General features: G+C 44.8%; 1 protein-coding gene across 4 annotated transcripts; it reads right to left on the bottom strand.

The window, feature by feature from the left end:
• Positions 1 to 60: 60 nt before the first annotated feature.
• On the bottom strand, positions 61 to 19,067 carry pomt1 (protein-O-mannosyltransferase 1). Of its 4 annotated transcripts, XM_026187455.1 has the most exons (22): positions 18,656 to 19,067; positions 17,792 to 17,886; positions 17,486 to 17,702; positions 16,274 to 16,405; positions 16,057 to 16,163; positions 15,914 to 15,964; positions 15,578 to 15,724; positions 15,312 to 15,420; positions 13,052 to 13,111; positions 12,871 to 12,964; positions 12,148 to 12,303; positions 11,487 to 11,617; positions 11,293 to 11,388; positions 11,125 to 11,217; positions 10,748 to 10,844; positions 4,934 to 5,026; positions 4,722 to 4,842; positions 4,505 to 4,602; positions 4,287 to 4,400; positions 4,080 to 4,206; positions 3,680 to 3,857; positions 61 to 975 (listed from the first exon to the last, which is right to left on the bottom strand). In XM_026187455.1, the coding sequence occupies exons 4-22, from the start codon at positions 16,384 to 16,386 to the stop codon at positions 801 to 803; spliced, it is 2,160 nt and encodes a 719-aa protein (XP_026043240.1). In that variant the 5' UTR covers positions 16,387 to 16,405; positions 17,486 to 17,702; positions 17,792 to 17,886; positions 18,656 to 19,067; the 3' UTR covers positions 61 to 800. The 4 variants fall into 4 exon arrangements, with proteins under 4 accessions (XP_026043240.1, XP_026043241.1, XP_026043239.1 ...); XM_026187456.1 differs by lacking the exon at positions 17,792 to 17,886; XM_026187454.1 differs by lacking the exons at positions 17,486 to 17,702; positions 17,792 to 17,886.
• Positions 19,068 to 19,221: the final 154 nt, after the last annotated feature.

The following is a 19,221-nucleotide window of genomic DNA, read 5'->3' as shown; positions in this document are numbered from 1 at the left end:
AAAACTGTGCTTGGACGTTCCGTTGTTCACACTTAAGTTCCGGTTCAGAAAGTCCACAAAAACCATGCATGGCAATTTATTATTCCGTTTGTCACTGCGATGCTTCAAGCTACACACAAGAAAGGACAAAAAACAAAAAACCCGCAGCCCAAAACCTGCAATGCCACCGATCCGTTGTTTGGTTCCTTCCCCCGATGTCACTTCCGGTTGTTGCGTATTTTCATTCAGCATAGAAGTCAGTTTTCTTCAGATATTTTTGTTTTTAGGCCAAATGCCCACAGTCCATGATGAGCCCTAAAATTATTTAAGTAACGCTTTTATTTTTTTTCCATTAAAAAAAACCCCCCTAGTTTATAAACACACAACTTGACTTCATATTTTACCACATTTTCTTTATTTTTTTTCTTTACTCTGATGTAAACTAAGCTTCAACTTGTTTACATGAAAAATCCTATTGTGCAACACTTTCTTTAGTCTCATTGTTAATCTATTTTTTTTCTAAATTATTTTTTAAGTCCTAAAAAATATAGTTTCTTTGAAGAAAAAGTAAAATCCAGTTCATAGCCACCGATTCCACTTTTCCAGTGTAAACACAAAAAGAATGAGGGCACATCATTGTTTTGTTCATCTTTCATTTTGTGCTCAGCCTTCGGTCAACGTCAGTCATCACTAGTTTATCATCAGGGGTTGGTGCGTCAGAGGTCTGAGAACTGAAGCTCCTCCTCTGATGACCTCAAGCCGAATATATGTTCATCTTCTGTTCAACTCATAAACTCCTCTCCATGTGGGTCATAATCCTTCTACCGACGTCGGTACAGGATGTCCCAGGTGTCCCTCCACTTCAGTCCTTGCAGCTGGTGGGCTGACAGTTCAGGGCTTCCATAGGTTAGGGGACAGAAGGTGCGGTAGGTCAGGAAGATTGACAGCAACACAGCCAATGCACCCACACACAATGCACGCTGATGTGTCACGCTGCTGCAGATGCAAACAGAAACAAATATGAACAAAAGTTTTTAGATAAAAACATAAAACATGTCACATTTTCATGAAAATTCAACAGTGAGATCTAAAGCCTGACAAAGTGTGCTTCTATGTCTAACTGGCCCTTTCACACAACATAAAGCAGGTACAAGTTCAGACTGTTTGCAGTTCCATCCATATATTTCTGAACACACCTCTGACGCGGTGTAAAGAAAATAGTGCAAAGAGTGTGTTGAATGCCCTAGTGCTGTGCTAGCCCAAAATCAAATCCAGTTTGGGATATTGTTTAAATGATGGTGCTTGGATGTGCACATTTTAGCTGTTGTTTGTTTCGAAGGCCACGTAAACACAGTGCAAAGTTACTATTCAACTACACCGCTTAAAAAGAAAAAAAAAAATACAGAAAACGAATCAGCTCTCAATGGAGGGGGGAAAAAAAAAAAAAAAAAAAAAAATCACACTGGATAATTACAGTGGTCCCTCGATTATTGCAGGTGTTACGTTCCAAAAATTACCCACGATCGGTGAAATCTGCAAATTAGCCAACTTTATTTTTTACAATTATTATAGCTGTAAAACCCCTCACTACACTTTTCTTAGACAGGCATGAACATTTTTACACTTTTCTCTCTTGTTCAAACCGTCGTAGAAAAATAAGTCCAGCATTATAGAATGAAACCAAAGGCACCCGTGGATGCCTTTGACAGTGTAAAACGTTTCGTCGACATTGTTATGTTTGTTGGGGAGAAAACTTACAAACATACAATAGAGCACTTCAGAGTCACACTGCTAGTGATCAAAGATTTATGTAAATTTGACACGCTGAACACATTCTGTACTGGACAGGAGACATGGCACGAGATTGATTGACAGTGGTCTAGAGCCAATCAGGACGCAGAAGACAATGTGCTGTAAACAAACAAACAACATGGAAAATCACACCAAAAAAATCTGCGAAACAGCAAGGCCGCGAAAGGTGAACCAGGTTATAGCGAGGGACCACTGCATACTGATACTAGATCAGGTTTGTGTTGGATGCCACATCAATTGATGGATATGAAAATTATCAATCTACAAAGGGCTAAATTCAACGACATCTTGAAAATCAAAGTGAAAAAAATAATGCTGTTGGATAAGTCATTTTGCTGAAATTTCACTGCAGTAACATAAAATGGTACTAGGCAGTTTGTATGGCTCCACATGCATGATGATGTAAAACCCCTCACTACACACTTTATACACTTTTCTCAGACAGGCATGAACATTTTCACACTTTTCTCTCTTGTTTAAATACTCTCAAAGTTCAAACCTTTGTAGAAAAATAAGCCCAGTATTATAGAATGAAACCAAAGGCACCCGCTTTTTTGACGGTGCAAAACGTTTCGTCGACATTGTTGTATTTGTTGGGGAGAAAACTTACAAACATACAGATTTATGGTAGTATCAGTCTTAACCCTTGTGTGGTGTTCGTATTTTTGTTACTCAGCCAGTGTTCATGGGTCTGGTGGACCCGCTAGAGTTTTGGCTTTCCAAATTAACACTATCAAACAATTTTATGTTAAATTACTCAACAGATGTTTACTTCATCCCAATTACAAGACATATGAACAGCAAACATGGTTAATTTTTTCCCTTTACCTTTGTTAGATCACATTTATGAATTAATGTGCTTCTCGTTTTTCTTTTATATAAAATGTTATAAATAAATCAGTTATAATCAAGTGGAGTGAGTGGAAAGACACAACACATTTACACGTGAAAAAATAATTAATTGTTTAATTTTTCTTTTGAAAAAAACTGAACACGGGTCTCACAGACCCGAACACCATACAAGGGTTAAAGGCCTGTCTCTGTTTCTGTCTAGTCAGAGACATTCACACCAGGGGCATGCTGGAAGTCATTTTGTAGCTCTACCACTGCTCATCTTATTTCTCCCTGCACAAAGCAGCAGATACCAGTGCTAATGATGGCTGTCCCGCTCTTCTTATCCTCTATTCCAGTAGTACTTACTTGGATCTGCTTGGCTCGATTTGGTTTTTAGGGTTTTCCATTACCAGGTACTTAGCTTGGGTTCCAAGCAATTTCAGTCAAGATGAAAATGTGATGTCAGCAAGCTGCAGGCCACTGATTGGCCAGGGAGTGATGTCATTGAATGAGTTATGATAGTGACTTCTTCACAAGAATCGAAACCACCTTTTTTGAAAGCTGGCAAAAAGGGATATGGTTGCACATAAAATTTTGAGGTTTTCACAAGAATCTCATACAAATATTTCACACTAGAGCCTTGTTAGGAAATTTAAAATAGTGGAAGTGGATCGTCCTACTAAAATACAACCAACTTCTACTCAAGACAAAGCCACTAACTTTCAGCAGCTGTGGTAGAAAATGTCAGTCATCATAAGATAAAACAGGCAGTGGTTCTGTAGATGAATGAATGAATGAATGAATGAGAAAATGGCAATATTAATCCCAGTTTAGTTAAAACCCCATTTACAAAGTCCTAAAAACCACTCGCTGACTCTACTGGCAACTTCTAAGCAACCACTAAATAACAAAAATTTTAATATCCATTTTCTGGGTTGCATTAGGTCACCTTACCCAATGACTGGTAGTTGCCAGTGACTGACACGATTAAGGTGAAAATTTTAATTTAAATCAGGAAAAAGAAGAGTAGCTCACAAGAGGCTGATGAGCGTACCTGAGCAGGTGAGTGTGTGCATGCTCCAACAGAGCTGGACTTAGTAGGTACAAGTAGCAGAGTGCTGGCAGGTAGTGATACAGGAAAAGAGTTTTGTCCATAAGCAGGAAGGGAACAAAGTTCACCAACCAGCCGCCAACGCACACACATCCCAGACACACAAACTGGTCCCACACACCTGAAAAAAAACCCAAAAAAACCCAAAAACCACACATTTAGTTAGAAATGGTACCATAACCCGAACAGACAGCTGAGGTTAGACTTAGTCTCTGATGCAAATATGTCAGTGCGGACCATCTTTCTGCAGACCCATCTGGCCTTCCAGATGGGTCTGCAGAAACTGTATTTGTGCTCTGATTCTTCCTGTTTTACTGTCAGAACTCAGTGTGTCCCTACGTACCATCAGGTACATCTTTCAAGCCTCGCCTCCTCCTCAACAAGTAGACAACTGCCAGCAGCTGATAGGCCAGCAGGCTGAGATTGGCCACACCCCATGACACCGGGTTACCAATTAGATGGATCTGAGCCTGAAACAGAAAAAGTGGATTACAGGGCTAAACAGGACAAAGCGTGTGTGTTACTCTGCGTGTGTGTGTCGTGTTTTTACATTGGTGGAGGAGTGCAGCCAGTATGCAATGTTGGTCTCCATGGTGATCCACTCTAATGGGGAGGAACTGTATTTGTGCTCCGACTCTTCCTGTTTTACTGTCAGCATCTTCCACTGCCAAGATATCAGATTTGTTTTATTTTACTCCTTTCTGTTTCTTTGCTAGTGTCACAGGAATAAATCTGATTGGACAGTGAGTTTTGAATTCAGGTTCATACTTGCAGTTCAACAAATTTTGCCCAGAAAGAAATTTTTCTATCAACGTCGATATGAGTTGGAGAGTGAAGCTCTGCCTCCCGTTCCTTCTGCTCCTGACCTGGACAAGATTGACAGTGTGCGTTGTGACCTCACTAAAGTAACATTGCAAAGCTACTGAGTGATAATAGTGAAGAAAGAAGAAGGTCAAGAGGAGGAGGAGGAGTTTAGTGGCCATACTGGTTCCATAGCGGTGCTCCTCCACTGTCCATTCCAAACTGCTGCTGTGAGCTTTGAACAGTTTGTCTGCTACAACCTCCAACTGACGGAAACCCCAGTCTGGAAGGGACACACCACTCAGCTGCATTCGCAAACACACACAGACACACACAAACAGGCTGTAATAACTTCATATTGTACAGGCATTCAGCTGAGACATATTCTGTCTGCACCTTGAGGACAGCTGAAGTGTTGACATGAATGAGTCGGACTTCAGATAGGATGGTCTTCCACACCTCTGACTCTGCCTCCCTGTTTGAAATGTCCTGACCACACAAACACACCAACAAACAGCAGGCTCAGTAAAAAGCATTTCAGCCACTGATTAGTATAAAGGTAAGAGGGGTTTCCATATTTGAGCAGCTCCTGTAGGTGTAATGTAAACATGGCCCTGTACTCTTGTGCATATCCTATCTACAAAGATAATTTCGGCTAATTAATCCATCCTTTAGTTGACAATCTTCCAATCTCACCATTTTCAAATTGTTTTACCAGCTAAAGTTACTAATTAAGAATTAATGTAACATAGCTAAGTTACAGCAAGCTACCTAATCTAAACTGTAATATTTTACTAACTTATAGTAATGTTTTGGCTTATGCTAGCTGGCTCACAGAGTCTGAGCTTGTGCATGTACTGCATATAAATACGAGCAAAAGAATGCTAAATGCAGTTCAATTAATGGCCGTGGGAGTCACTGACAACAATCTTTTTCTGGAAGTTCTTTTTCTAACTTCGCTCAGTGCTTCACTATAGACTCGCCTCGGCATGACCAACTACGGATGCTCCAATGACACCACGTCTGTCTATGACAGACCTGTCGAGCCGTGCTTAGGGCTCCGCCCCCTCATTCTAACACGGCCGACCAGCCCCTCCTAACTCATTCTCGCTTTCTTCCCGTGAGAAACTACTTTGAGCTCCCTCAGCGTATCCAGTTCTCAGGAGTCCCGTGTAGGAGTACGTTGCCGAAGTTTTTCCAGTTCCAGTTTGGATCGTGCTGAGTAAGTCCTTCGAAAGAAGTGTACTTAGAGTTACACTGTGGAACAGCAATCACGTCAGGTGAGCTGTCCCAGCGGTTCCTGGTCTTAGTTAGCGAGGTAGCCGACATTGTGTAACTCGGGCTAACGCGTTACGGTGAGCTGTTCGTTCAGTGTCCGGCTAGCATTAACTTGTTAGCAGGCCACGAACCACATTAGCGTCTTACTAGCATTAGCTTGTTAGTCGACCTAGGGTTCAGTAAGCATTAAGTTGCTAACAATATTGGCTAGCGGAGTGCAGCTAACATGTCACAATGAGCTGACTCCAGCGGCGACTAGCTCGGATTTAACTCCCGCTGCTAGTCCTAGCTACGTACGAAGGCCAAAGAGGATGCACCCCGCCCGTGCCCCGCATCATGCGGTGCCACCATCTCGGGCAGGGACCCTCATCCAATGTGCATCATCTGTATGGGTGCCAAGCATGCTCAGGCTTCACTGGCGGACCCTCAGGGATGCCCACACTGTGTGTTGATGCCAGAGAAAGTCCTGGAAAGGAGGCTGAATGTAGCAGTAACGAACAGTCAGGTCCCCTGCCTGTCCACCGCTACTGCTACAAGTGATATCAGTCATTCGCGAGACTCCACAAGCTGGGCTGACATGATGGAAGAAGATTCCCCGCTCCAGCCCCCATCGTTCAAGGTCCTCCTCAATCAAAACGTGAGCGAGCCAGGTGGCGAGGACACAGAGGGCGATGCCAAATCCGACCTCCTTGACCTAGAGGACAGGATGAGGAAGAGGAGGATGACTCTACCTTTCCTCCCCAGCAGTCCAGACACCGGTGGACAGCAATTTGTACAAGGTCTGCAAACGGGCTGCCAAGCTACGCATCCCATGGCCAGCCGCCCAGGATGCCGAAGGGGCAGAATGTCACGGAAAGAGGCTCCCACCAGCCTTGCCACCATCGAAGCAGCTTTTGCCAGCAGTCCCGGCTTGCATGAAAGAAATTAGTTGCTATTGGTCAAGCTCTTTAAAAAGCAAGCTTCTGACCAAGGGCTGCTCTAAGCTTGAGATCCACAGGATGGGTGAACTGTGGCTGACTGAACCCCCAGCAGTGGAGCCTTCAGTGGCGTATCATCTTCACCGTAACTGCAGGGCAATCTCAGTCTCTTCTAGCATTTCTTTGCCTAACAATATGGATTGCCTCACGGCATCTATTTATCAAAGGATGTACAAATATGCTGCACAGTCAGTATGCTCGCTTAATGCAGTCACACTGCTATAAGCATATCAGGCAGAAATTCTGGAAGACATGGGCCGTCAGCTTGACTCGGGTTCCCCAAACCCAGCCCTCTGGGATGAAATCTACATGGTTAATGATCTCATTCTTCGCTCCTCCAGGGGAGCAGTCCAGGGGTGTGGCTATGTTATGGGCCTTGCAGTCTCGGGTGAAAGAGCCTTGTGGCTAAACCCGTCGGGCCTAGGGGATGCTCAGAAGGCTGAGGTCATGGATGCAGCCTATGACCCAACCAAGGGTCTCTTTGGCCCAGCCCTGGAGAGAATGAGAGAGACAAGCACCCACAGAAAGCAGGAGGGAGAAGCATTAAACCTCTGCTTACCCAGAAAACCTAACTCTCAGCCCCAGCAGGTGCCAAGGGCTGGTTTTGCTGCAGCAGCAGCTGTGAGAGGGAGACAGAGTGGGGTCAAAATGCAGAGAGGAGCAGGAGGCCTGCAGTCACCCACCAGGCAAAAGTAGAGAACCAAAGACCTTGGGGCAAGCATTCCTTTGCAGCAGCTGCTGCAAAGAACAAGCCGTCACACCCCGGAGAGGGGGAAAAGAAGCGGTCAGCCTACCACACATGCAACGTTCTGTGTCACCCCTCTCTTCTCCCCCAAAGAGAAGGAAGATGTTAGAAGGGGTAACCAAATCACTCCAAGGTTCAGAATCTCCGCAAGTTTCCAGTTCACCAGGAGCACCCTCTCAGTCTTCTCCTCCAGTTCAGGGAGGACAGACTTGTGGACAAATGGCGCAGTGTCACCAAGCACTCCTAAGCACTCTGTCTGTGTCACCAAGCACTGCCCAGAGTCACCAGGCACTTCACTGTGTTTTGGGGGAAACAAAAGAAATAAAACGTAAATTCCTGCAGCCAGGCAGTTCGCCAAGGGCAGAATGTCCCCCCCAGTTTCAAAATAAAAACAAAAGAAAATCACTGCCATTTGTCTTTGTCACCAGCGGGGGGAGCTCACGCTCTACCCGAGGGGGACAGCTCCAAATCCTTCCGGGAGACAGGGGTGACGTCACACTACCGCGTCTTCAGGGGCCCGCTCTGAAGCGGTGGAGCGGTGGCGCGCATGTGCAGTTCATCCCTGAGCATCCCGGGCAGGCGATCAAAGACCACTGTGAGGTGGTAGTCAATCACCTCACGGAGCTCGGTTTCACAATCAACCTGGAAAAGAGCCACTTGGAACCTGTACAGTATACAAAGTATCTGGGGCTCAGAATAGACTCCATCTCTTATCGCATCGCACTTTCAGAGCGGAGGATCGCATCCTTCACTCACCGTCTTTCCTGCTTTCAGCTGGGGAAAGTCGTGCTGCGGGGGTACCTCTCGGGGCAGTATCATCCAGGGTGACACTGACCACAGATGCATCCCTGTCAGGTTGGGGTGTAACTATGATGGGCAGAGCAGTGAATGGCGTTTGGTCACAGAGACTTTCGCTGAATCACGTAAATGTGCTGCAGCTCCGCGCGGTGCTCCTAGCCTTACGGCATTTTCTGCCGTATCTCCGGGGACAACATGTTTTAGTGAAAACAGACAACTCCACTGTGTCTTTGTACAGGTATGGCAAATGGACACACTGTGGACTGGAGGACCTATTGTTAGAATTCTAATTATTATTATTATTATTATTATTATTATTATTATTATTATTATTATTATTATAATATTGGCTGCCCTGGTGCTTATATCAACCACCAGGGCAGCACCCGTTCCCGGCAGCTACACAGGTTAGCCAGGGAAATAATTGCGTAGAGCAGCACATGGCTCCTCTCCCTTCGAGCAACTCACGTGCCAGGAATTATGAACAGGGGGGCGGACCTCCTGTCCAGAGGGAATCCACTGTTCGGAGAATGGAGGCTTCATCTACAGGTGGTGGAGCAGATTTGGCAGAGATACGGTTGGACTGCCGTAGATCCCTTCGCCTTACGAGAAAACACACATTGCCCTTTGTTTTTCTCCCTCTCTGTCAGACGCAGATGCGCTACTGGGCGTGGATGCGTGGGCCCATCCATGGCCAAAAACACTGCTGTATGCGTTCTCTCCCCTCAGCCTGATCTCCCCAACACTGAGCAGAGTGAGAGATCAGGGGCTGTCACTGATTTTAATAGCTCCACAGTGGCCATCCAAACACTGGATAGCAGGAATCATCCAGCTTCTGGTGGACGAGCCATGGCCACTCCCCATCCGCAGGGACCTTCTGTCTCAGGCGCGTGGGGAGATATAACATCCCCATCCAGACCAGGTTGCTCTATGGACCTGGCCCGTGAAAGGTGGAATTTGAAGGCGGCAGGCATGCCTCCGAAGGTTATTGAAACCATTCAAAATGCTAGAGCCTCCTCCACTCATTCCATTTACAGCAGTAAATGGCGTGTTTTTGAATAGTGGTGCTATGAAAAGCAGATAATCCCTTTTCAGTGTTCAATGGTGGAGCTGTTGTGTTTTCTTCAGGACTTGCTGGACAAAAGGAGAGCTTTTTCTATCATAAAGGCCTATTTGGCAGCTATTTCAGCCTGTCACATGGGGTTTGGTGATAAACCTGCCGGTCAGCACCCCCTTTGTATGTCGCTTCATGAGGGGGGTGCGTCGAACGCTCCCAGTCTCTAGACCACTGGTCCTTTATGGGATCTGTCAGTCGTTTAAGACGCACTCTCCCACCACCCCTTTGAGCCTATCGGGGCAGTGGGGTTGAAGTTTCTCTCTCTTAAAACCGCTCTGCTGTTGGCTCTAACCACAGCCAAGCGAGTTAGTGAATTACAGGCTTTGTCTATTCATCCTTAACACAGCATTTGTCTCTAAAGTGTTGGAAACATCATACAGGTGCTCTACAGTAGAGCTCCTGGCTTTTCACCCTCCTCCATTCTCCTCAGAGACAGAGCAGAGGCTGAACACTTTGTGCCCTGTGCAGGCCTTGGGGACTTATGTTGGCAGAACAGCCGGATTCAGGAAGTCGGATCAGCTGTTTGTTTCCTGGGCCTCCCCTCACAAGGGCAGGCCCTTATCACGCCAGAGGCTAGCTCATTGGATTGTAGAGGCCATAGCTCTGGCTTACACCTGTAAGGGCTTGCAGTCCCCCCCCGGGACTCCGAGCTTACTCCACTAGGGAATGTGGCCACATCCTGGGCTTTGTTCAGAGGTGTATCAGTCCAGGATATTTGTGCGGCAGCAAGCTGGGATGTTGCACAGTCATCCCTGGCTCAGGCAGTGCTGGATTCTGGTGCCTCAGGTTCGACCAGAGATCCTGGAGTAGTACTGGAGCGTAGCTTCGGGAGCTGACCCAATCCGGAAGTGGACCATATCTCCCATAGTGAAACAACGAGCAAAGTTAGAAAAAGAACGTTGGGTTACTTAACGTAATCCCTGGTTCCCTGATGACAGAGTGAGGCGTTTCACCAACACTTCCCTCCTTGCTTAGGCACGGACAGAGTGCTTAGGAGAAAGAAATCTGCTTGGAATAAGTTAGGAGGGGCTGGTTGGCCGTATTAGAATGAGGGGGCAGAGCCCTAAGCACGGCTCGACAGGTCTGTCATCGACAGACGTGGTGTCATTGGAGCTTCCGTAGTTGGTCACACCGAGGCGATTTCCATAGTGAAACACCTCACTGTGTTATCAAAGAACCAGGGATTACATTAAGTAAGCCAACATTATCCCATACTCTTTTAATTAAATGTGTGGGTGCACTCCTGTTAATTTAGACAGAGATCAGAAATCACATGCAGCACAAACTGTACTCACCACCCTCCACAGGTTCTGTGCCGGCATAGACACATTGAAGTCTATGTATCCAGAGACTTCCTGAGTGTGAGGGCTCATTGGAGCTGCTACGTCATGACTGAAACACAACCATTGTAACACTGAAATAAACCAGCTGATGGTAAACAGGCAGGGACACACAGAGCTGATGGAGAGGGGTCGACTACAACCCACAGAGGGCTATTTATTCAGTACAGAACTTCAAAGTACTTTTTTGACCTAACCATTTATTTCCAAAGAAACTTGAGATTAGTAACTTTTCTATTTACTCATTGCCTCTAAATGTTTCAAGTTTTGAGCTCCAGAGTTACTGAGACAACAGAGCCCTCAAAAATCAGGACATATCCTGAGTTGTTTACCTGTTAAGAAAACGTGACGTCATCCCATGAACCAGCTGGATGACATCACCGTGACGGACAGGTCGAGGAGGAGTGTCGACCACCAGCTGCTGCCTGACAGAGATATAGACAGTAGTTACACATGGGCCACGTCTCCATGTATAGCACTTGAAGAGAAATGTGATCTACCTGCCCGGATCTTTGATGATCCACCAGTTGTTGACATCTTTGAAGGGATAACAGGTGACCTGCTGCTGGTGAGAGCTGCCCCGCCCATTGTCATACCTGAATAAAAACAGGAAACATCATTAAATAAATCATGAAGTTGAACTGTAACTGGGATGCTTTTTGAAGCAGGTGCTTAGCTGCTGTGTTGGAAGCACCTGATTGGATAGTTGACTTTGTGAGAATGGAGCCAGCAGGGGATTGGCTGGGAGACAGAGCTTCTCAAAGTCACCTGACTCCCATAAGCCACTTCTAGAGGCTGACCCCGAGTGATCCTGGAGAGACCGCCCTACAACACAAAAATCAATCTATCAATCCGCTCCAGAATGTGATATTCCACTCTTTATACACCCCTTTGCATTTAATCATTAGTTATTATTAATCTATGGCTCTCTTCTGCAGTGTTCCTTTCGTTTTGTTTCCCTTTCCCCACCCCCAACCCATCACAGGAGATATGAGCCTCTCCCTCAGCTTAATTCTGCTGGAGATTTCTTCCTGCTAAAAGGGACTTTAAACAGTTTTTATAAACTCTGAATCACAAACCATTTGAATTAAAATGTCAAAGGCAGCAGTGAGATCAGGAAGGACAAAGACTGAAACTTTATGTTAATTAATGCTGATCTTCAGGTTACTGATAACCTTAGTAAGACCTGCTTCTGTGCTGTGATTGGTTCTGAAAACTGCGGGGTATTTATCATAAATACAGTGAGATCAAAGATTTAGATTCACTTGTCGGTAAACAAACATTTCAAAACTTTCTAATCTGTTTTCTCTCAGGAAACAGGTCTATAATTACTAAGTGTAGCTGACAGTATTTACCTGCAGGCTGGCCTGGAAAGCAGAACTCATCAGCTGGTCATGTGGTCCGCTGCGGTTCAGGAAACTCAGGTGAACGTAGAACCAGAACACATAGAGCAGGACTGGAACCACCACCAGACACAGAACTCTATGTACACTTTGCACACACACATTCATCTGCACAAAGACATGCATGCAGGATCATTATGTTCTTAGAATCACATTTTTTCATATCATAAATATAAACTGTATGGAAACACTATAACACCCAAAAAAATACATAAATAAATGAAACACTCAGGCAATGCTTTTATTTTTTTTTACATAGTGCTAAACTGCTATTATTAAAACATTGCAGACAAATACTTTTATGCACGTAATGTACTTAAATCCTGCCTCACTAGAAATACTATAATTCCTAAGGAAAACACTGCACCAGTTTGGAAAGTGTCCCTTTTGAAGCCTTTACATTTACAGAGAAGACCCTGCTCTATGTTAACTGTATTGGGAACACCGTTTTACAAAACCATGACTTTTTGGTACTAAAGATGACATGAAACTGGCAAATTAGTCCATAAAACACAACAAAAACAGTTCCTGAGAATGGATTTTGTGGAGCTGGGAACCATTTTTCAAAAGACACATGACATGGAGTATTCTTGAAAGTAGCAGCAGTCATAGCTGCAAAAGTAGCGTTTGCCAGCTAAATGCTGGATATGATACAATCAGGAAGTCTAGACTCACATGACTGATAGTTTTGTCTCCAATAAGCTTCCAGGTGTGCAGAGAAGCCACGACCAGCAGCAGCAGATATGAGAACAGACCCATGTACTTCACCCTACACCAATCACATTTTCACATTAACATTTGCATTTTAAACAACAGCACACGCTAGAGAGCAACAGGCCTTAAATCACTTTCTCACCCTACAGCCGCACCGCAGGAGACACCAGAGAGAATCAGCCAACTGTATCTGGACCAGGAGCTGAGGAGGAGAGAGTAACCATATGACGTCAGAGCAGAGAAAGGGTCTGTTTAAAACGGAAACAAACTGTTCAACTCAGTTTAGTTGTATTAACGTCGCACTAATTTAAAATAACATTTGCTTCAAGTTACATTAGACTGCAAGGTACAAACCCCACAGTATTAATGAGAGAATCCCGAGTAATCACATGATCCCCTATTAGCTAGCACTTGGCGAGAGTAGGGATTAAGAACTTCCTTTTAAGATAAAGAAACCTCCAGCAGCTACTTGTCTATGTTTGAGAGTGGGCCATAGAGTGAACACACTATACCACACAGCTCTCCTTAATAACAGCAACAGCTGAACATGTGAAAATACAAGTTTCAAAAAGATATTTTAAAAAATGGAAATTTTAACCACCAATTGCTAGTCTTGGTAGCCAGGGATCAGCCCGCCAGAGCCTCTGCAATTCCTGTGGGTTGTGGGCCTACAGGAGGATGGGCCCATGTCCTTTTTTCAGCTATGCCCAGCCAGGCCCCATGAACTAAAGCGTTGTCACCAGATGTTTGGCCTTAGGCACCCCCCGGGCCTGGCTCCAGGGTGGGGCCCCAGTAACCCTATCCCAGGCAGAGATAGTGCAAACTGTTCTCTTGATTGTATACTTATAGGGTTCTTTTGAGTCGGTCTTTGTCTGGTCCTCACCTAGGACCAATTTGCCATGGGCAACCCTGGGCAACCCTGCCAGGGGGCAAAAGCCCCCTGATAACATTGCCCTGATTTTGGGAAGGCTCTTAATGTTGTAGGGCTGTCTTGGTTGAAGTGCCTCTACAATGTTGCGTGAAGATCAGGGGCAGTACCTCCGGATTAGCAGACCAGGGTGGTGGTTTCCATTTTTAAGAAAGAGGACCGGAGGGTGTGTTCCAACTCTAGGGGAAAAATCACACTCCTCAGCCTCCCTAGGAAAGTCTACGCCAGGGTGTTGGAAAGGAGAGTCCATCCGTTAGTTGAACCTCGGATACAGGAGGAACAATGCGGTTTTTGTCCTGGTCGTGGAACACTGGACCAGCTCTTTTACCCTCTCAAAGATACTTGAGGGTGGTTGGGAGTTTGCCCAACCAGTCTACATGTGTTTTATGCACTTGGAGAAGGCATTCGACCATGTCCCTTGGAGGGTTCTGTGGGGGGTACTCTGGGAGTATGGGGTGTCTGGCCCATTGCTACGAGCATTTGATCCCTTGCAAGAAGCTCGGTCCGCACAGCCGTCAATAAGTCAGATTAGTTTCCAGTGGGTGATGGACTCTGCCTGGGCTGCCCTTTGTCAACAATTCTTTTCGTTAATTTCATTAACAGAATTGTCCCACTGGGAGGAGGCAGACCCAGGGCACGCTGGAGAGATTATATCTCTCGGCTGGCCTGGGAACGCCTTGTGTTCCCCCAGACAAGCTGGTGGTGGCTAGGGAGAGGGAGGTCTGGGTTTCTCTGCTTAGGCTGCTGCCCCTGAGTCTAAGCCGCAGATAAGTGGAAGAAGAAGGATGGATGGAAATTTTAAGTAGGATTAGTCAAGACTAAAGAAGCTGGTTTATGTGTATGTCCTACAGAAATGTAGGAGTAATTCAATATAACATGGCTAACTGTTGGATTTATTCTGCTAACAGCTTATCTGTGAAGTTTGTATTCCCGTTTTGATGAGTGAAATTGTAGTATTTTATTTGCACTAATTAGCAGACATGTGTATGTGTGTGATACATTCATTTCTACTGCATCTAAAACTACACAAAGTATAATTAATCCTTTGGTTTGAGAAAATCTGTTTTTAAAGTTTCATTTTGGCTTTTGTGCCATTTTTGAAGCCAGAAATGACAACCTTTGACAATTAGAGAAGAGAGTTATCACCTACAAATGTTTTTTCTACAAGGCTGTTGATGTAATTTTTAATGCAGTTAAGTCAAACACTATAAAAACGAAGTCTGATTTTTGAACCACATGAGGAACTGCAGTTTTTGGCGCTTCCACATGGTTTAAAGTCCCTGAGTTAACCAAACTTGCTAGCATTAGCTGATAATTTAGCGCTCCACTTATTAATAAAAATAAGAAGGTGGCCACCATAAAACTATAACTGAGGGCTTCAAAACAAACCAGTGGGCAATATCACAGTGGCTACAGCCATCTTTAATTTACAGTCTACACTTTCTACACATGAGAAGAGAAATCTGAGACTAACCTGCTGGGTGCATTGTGGAAGCGCAGGTATGAGAAGAAAGCCAGGAGCACGAAGAAGATGAGGACAGACTCAAGTAACATGAAACGTGATTGGACAATCAGAGAGTTCTCTGGAACAGCAAAGATCCAAAGTCAGACTTGACTGAAAAGAGCAACCCGTCTGCATATTCACCGGGAAAGTATCACTTCACTGGTTTATAAAAAGCAGCAGCTAAAAGGCTTTTCAGCAGGAAGACGTTAACTCTTACTCAGCATGGACGCACTCACCCAGCAGCAACAGCACTGCAGCTCCCAGAGCAGACAGGTGGGAGAACTTCAACTCTAAAGTCAACAAGTAGACCAGAGGAACACAGAGAGCTCCACAAAGGGCTGGCAGAAGCCTCAGACTCCACACATTCACCGTGCTAGGATACTCTGCAAAACAAAACAAACACACACTAATTTTAAACAGACCAAAACCAAGTTAGACGGGAGGAAATATAGAAACTGGTTTCAAAAAAAAAAAAAAAAAAAAAAAAAAAAAGGCACACGCTGGTTTATATAGATTAACAAATTTTCTGGTTTAACCTCTAACTGGATGAAATCATTTTTGGGGATTTGTACCTGCTCCAATTCTGTTCCACACAAAGTTCCCATCAAAACCTCCCAGGTACGCTAAAACAGCAAAAGCAGAAGCACATGTTGGAGCAAAGTATAAATAAAGCTGTACACTCACAAAGGGCTGTGTTGGTATTTTAATAACCCACCTCCAGAGGCCAGGATCATATGACCGAGAGGTGGTCCGCTGTCATCAATGAAGAAAACCCTCTTCATGTAGAGAGACACAAACTGACCATAATACACCTCATCAAACCTGCACAACGGTCAAGGTATAAAAATCAGTTAATAACAGAATGAAGCTTGGTACGTAAGTTTGTATGTGGGTGTACATGATGTTCAGGTGTGTGAAACAGATCCACTCACACCACAGCATTGGGATAATTAAGATGGCTCAGCCTGGTCCAGAAGGCCAGCAAGGAGACCAGCACCAGAAGCAGGTCTACCTGGGCTGTCACCACCAGGGGGAGCTGTAGCATCTCTGACACACAGCTGTGACTGTAAAATAGGAACATATAACCTCTGATTAATAGTAATTAATTTATAACTAAAACAAAAAAAACCCCACCTCTTTACATCATTGAAATTGACTTCTCTATCATTCTTGCGCTATCTGCCCTTTCTGGAGGAAGATACAACACCCTGTCTGAGGTAAGAACAGGAAGTTTTAGTAAGTGACATTACAGGACTATTAATCCGTTACTTAAAACAGATGCGTCTGCTGTATCCGTATAGTTTATGGAGGGAGCCCTTGCTATCTAGAGCTACTACAGAGAGACAGACAACCAGTTTCACTCACACTTACGGCCAACTGCCAACACAGCAAACTCCACAACCTACTAGTGGAGCAGCACGTCTGAGGCAATAGTACTACCCACCACACCCTGGAGCCAGGCCCGGGAAAGGTGCCTAAGGGCAAACTTATTTTGCCATGATTCTCAAAACTGAGCTCAGCTGCATCCTGCTTCCACGGATCATCTGTTAGTTACTAAAACTGGATTGGGATCAACCTGTGGTAAATTCAGATGATTGGACTTGATTGGAAAGACACATGCCAGAGCACAATCCAAGCCATAAAGTCCAAGGAATTGTCTGTAGATCTCTGAAACAGGATTGCATCGCGGTACAGATCTGTAAAAGAAACTCTGCAGCATTGAAGGTCCCAACGAGCACAGTGACCTCCATTAACCTTAAACGAAGAACTTTAGAACCACCAGGACTCTTCCTAGAGCTTGCTGCCCAGTCATTCTGAACATTTAGAGTAGAAGGGCCTTAGTAAAGGAAGTGACCAAGACTGTGATAGTCACTCTCATAGAGCTCCAACATTGCCCTGTGGAGAGAGGAACCTTCTAAAAGAGAAATCATTTTTGCAGTATGAAAACAAAGTTCTCTGGTCTGATGAAACAAAGATTGAATTCTTTGGCCTAAATGCCAAGCATCACCTGGCCAATACCATCCTACAGTGAAGCATAGTGGTGGCAGCATCATGCTGTAGGGATGTTTGTCAACAGTAGGAACAGGGAGATGGGTCAGGGTTGGGGAAATGCATCAATATGCAGAGACATCCTTGATGATTACCTGCTCCAGAGTGCTCTGGACCTCTGACCTCTGGACCTTCTAACAGGATGACGACTCTAAGCACAGCCAAGATAACAAAGGAGTGGCTTTGGGACCACTTTGTCTTTGAGTGGCACAGCCAGTGCCCAGACTTGATCCCGAATGAACATCTCTGGAGAGATCTGAAAATGGATGTGCACCGACATTCCCCATCTAACCCGATGGAGCTTGAGAGGTTCTGCATAGAAAAGAGTTTCTATTATGGAGTACTGTTGTGTATAATTTTGAGGGGGGAAATGAATTTACCCCATTTTGGAACAAGACTACCTTTAAAAAATGTGGAAAAATGTGGAGACTTCCTGGATGCATTGTAGCCTTGTGATTGACAGGTGATATGTTCGGGGTGTATGCTCCCTCTTTCCCTATAGCACATGGGACAGGCTTAAATTCCTGGTCACAGGTCCAACTACTAGACTACCTAGTGTCAGTGGATAACTTAACACTCCACCCTCTTGTCCTAATTACGTTTTTTTTTTTTTTTTTTTTTTTTTTGTGAATGGCTACAAAAACCCAAACATGGCAGCAAGCAAATCACAATTGGCAAGTGAACAACAAATGGGTGACACCACAGTGGCTAAATCCATATTTTATATCAAGTTCGTAGCTTTAACACACACATTAGTGTGAGGTCAGTGTGGCAGTGTTCTAGTTTTTGCCCCTGTACACCCCCAGCACGAAGGTCTTTCAAGGAGTACAGCAATTGCAATTTTGTTAAAAACAATTAAAGGTTATATAGAATCTGCACTTCAATCACAGCTTCGTTGCTTCAATCGTCCTGAAGCCTCAGTTCATAACACATTTCCTGGATGTCCCCTTCTCTAAAAAAAATAAATAAATCGCACACAGTATCCCTCAGCGTCCTGCCCCTGCTGCTGTTGCTCTGATCCGAAACAGCCTGACCTCACAGTGATGTGTTCACGTGTCTCTGAGTACGGGTCGGGATGTTGCAGCCCTCAGCTGCCTCTTTGTCACATTCTTTAATAAATATGTGCAGCTTCGCTTTAACGCCACGTTAGACGTTCTTCTACACATAAGAGCAATTAGCATTAGCATACTAGTCTCTAGCTAAGAGGCGCTAAAGCAGCAGCTGCCTTCCTCACTCCTCGTTTTCCTCCACACCGTGTATGTTACCTGTGGCCCAACAGGTTAAGCTCATCTGTTGCCGTCCGCTTCTTGCCGTTTCTCCCGGTGTATGCTTTGAACTCAAGAGGCGTATAAACGAAGTTTTATAGCAGCGGCCGTTCGAAGCTTCCGGTGATTGATTATACTGCACTACCATCGGTTCGCTCGGAGCTCCACTACATGGCCTGTGGCTGGCCGCTGAAGGAGCATTACAACGGCGTGTTTAGAAAACTAAAAGTTTTAGGAACGGGTCTTACATTTAATACTACTTTTAATATTAATAATTAATTAATACTAATAATTTCATCTGAAAATTAGCCCAGTCGAAAAATGTATAAACCACATGAAAGGGAGCAGTTTCAAATGTTCATCGCAGTCCACCTTGGACTGACTGTCACTCCCAGGGTGAAGGTTGGCACATAATTGCGATCTCATTTATAGACACAGACAGACGATTTTTAATGACTCGTCGCAATTAATTACCATATTATCACAACCCCATCTTCTTACTTTATTGCCATCATGATGTACCAAAGTCACTTTGAAGACACCAACTGACCGTGAGCGGCTGCAGA

The sequence above is a fragment of the Astatotilapia calliptera genome, chromosome 12, assembly GCF_900246225.1.
Source record: "Astatotilapia calliptera chromosome 12, fAstCal1.2, whole genome shotgun sequence".
Taxonomy (NCBI): domain Eukaryota; kingdom Metazoa; phylum Chordata; class Actinopteri; order Cichliformes; family Cichlidae; genus Astatotilapia; species Astatotilapia calliptera.
The sequence above is the reverse complement of the archived record's forward strand: the minus strand, read 5'-3'. Positions and strand labels throughout refer to the sequence as shown.

What these genes read in the sequence shown, in the direction of transcription:
- pomt1 (XM_026187455.1), bottom strand. Translation starts at nt 16,386, where the DNA reads ATGCTACAGCTCCCCCTGGTGGTGACAGCCCAGGTAGACCTGCTTCTG. An exon ending in TCCTGCGGTGCGGCTGTAGG is followed by an intron (nt 12,965 to 13,051) that starts GTGAGAAAGTGA and finishes TGATTGGTGTAG; the next exon opens with GGTGAAGTACATGGGTCTGT. An exon ending in GGAGCACCGCTATGGAACCA is followed by an intron (nt 4,603 to 4,721) that starts GTATGGCCACTA and finishes AATCTTGTCCAG; the next exon opens with GTCAGGAGCAGAAGGAACGG.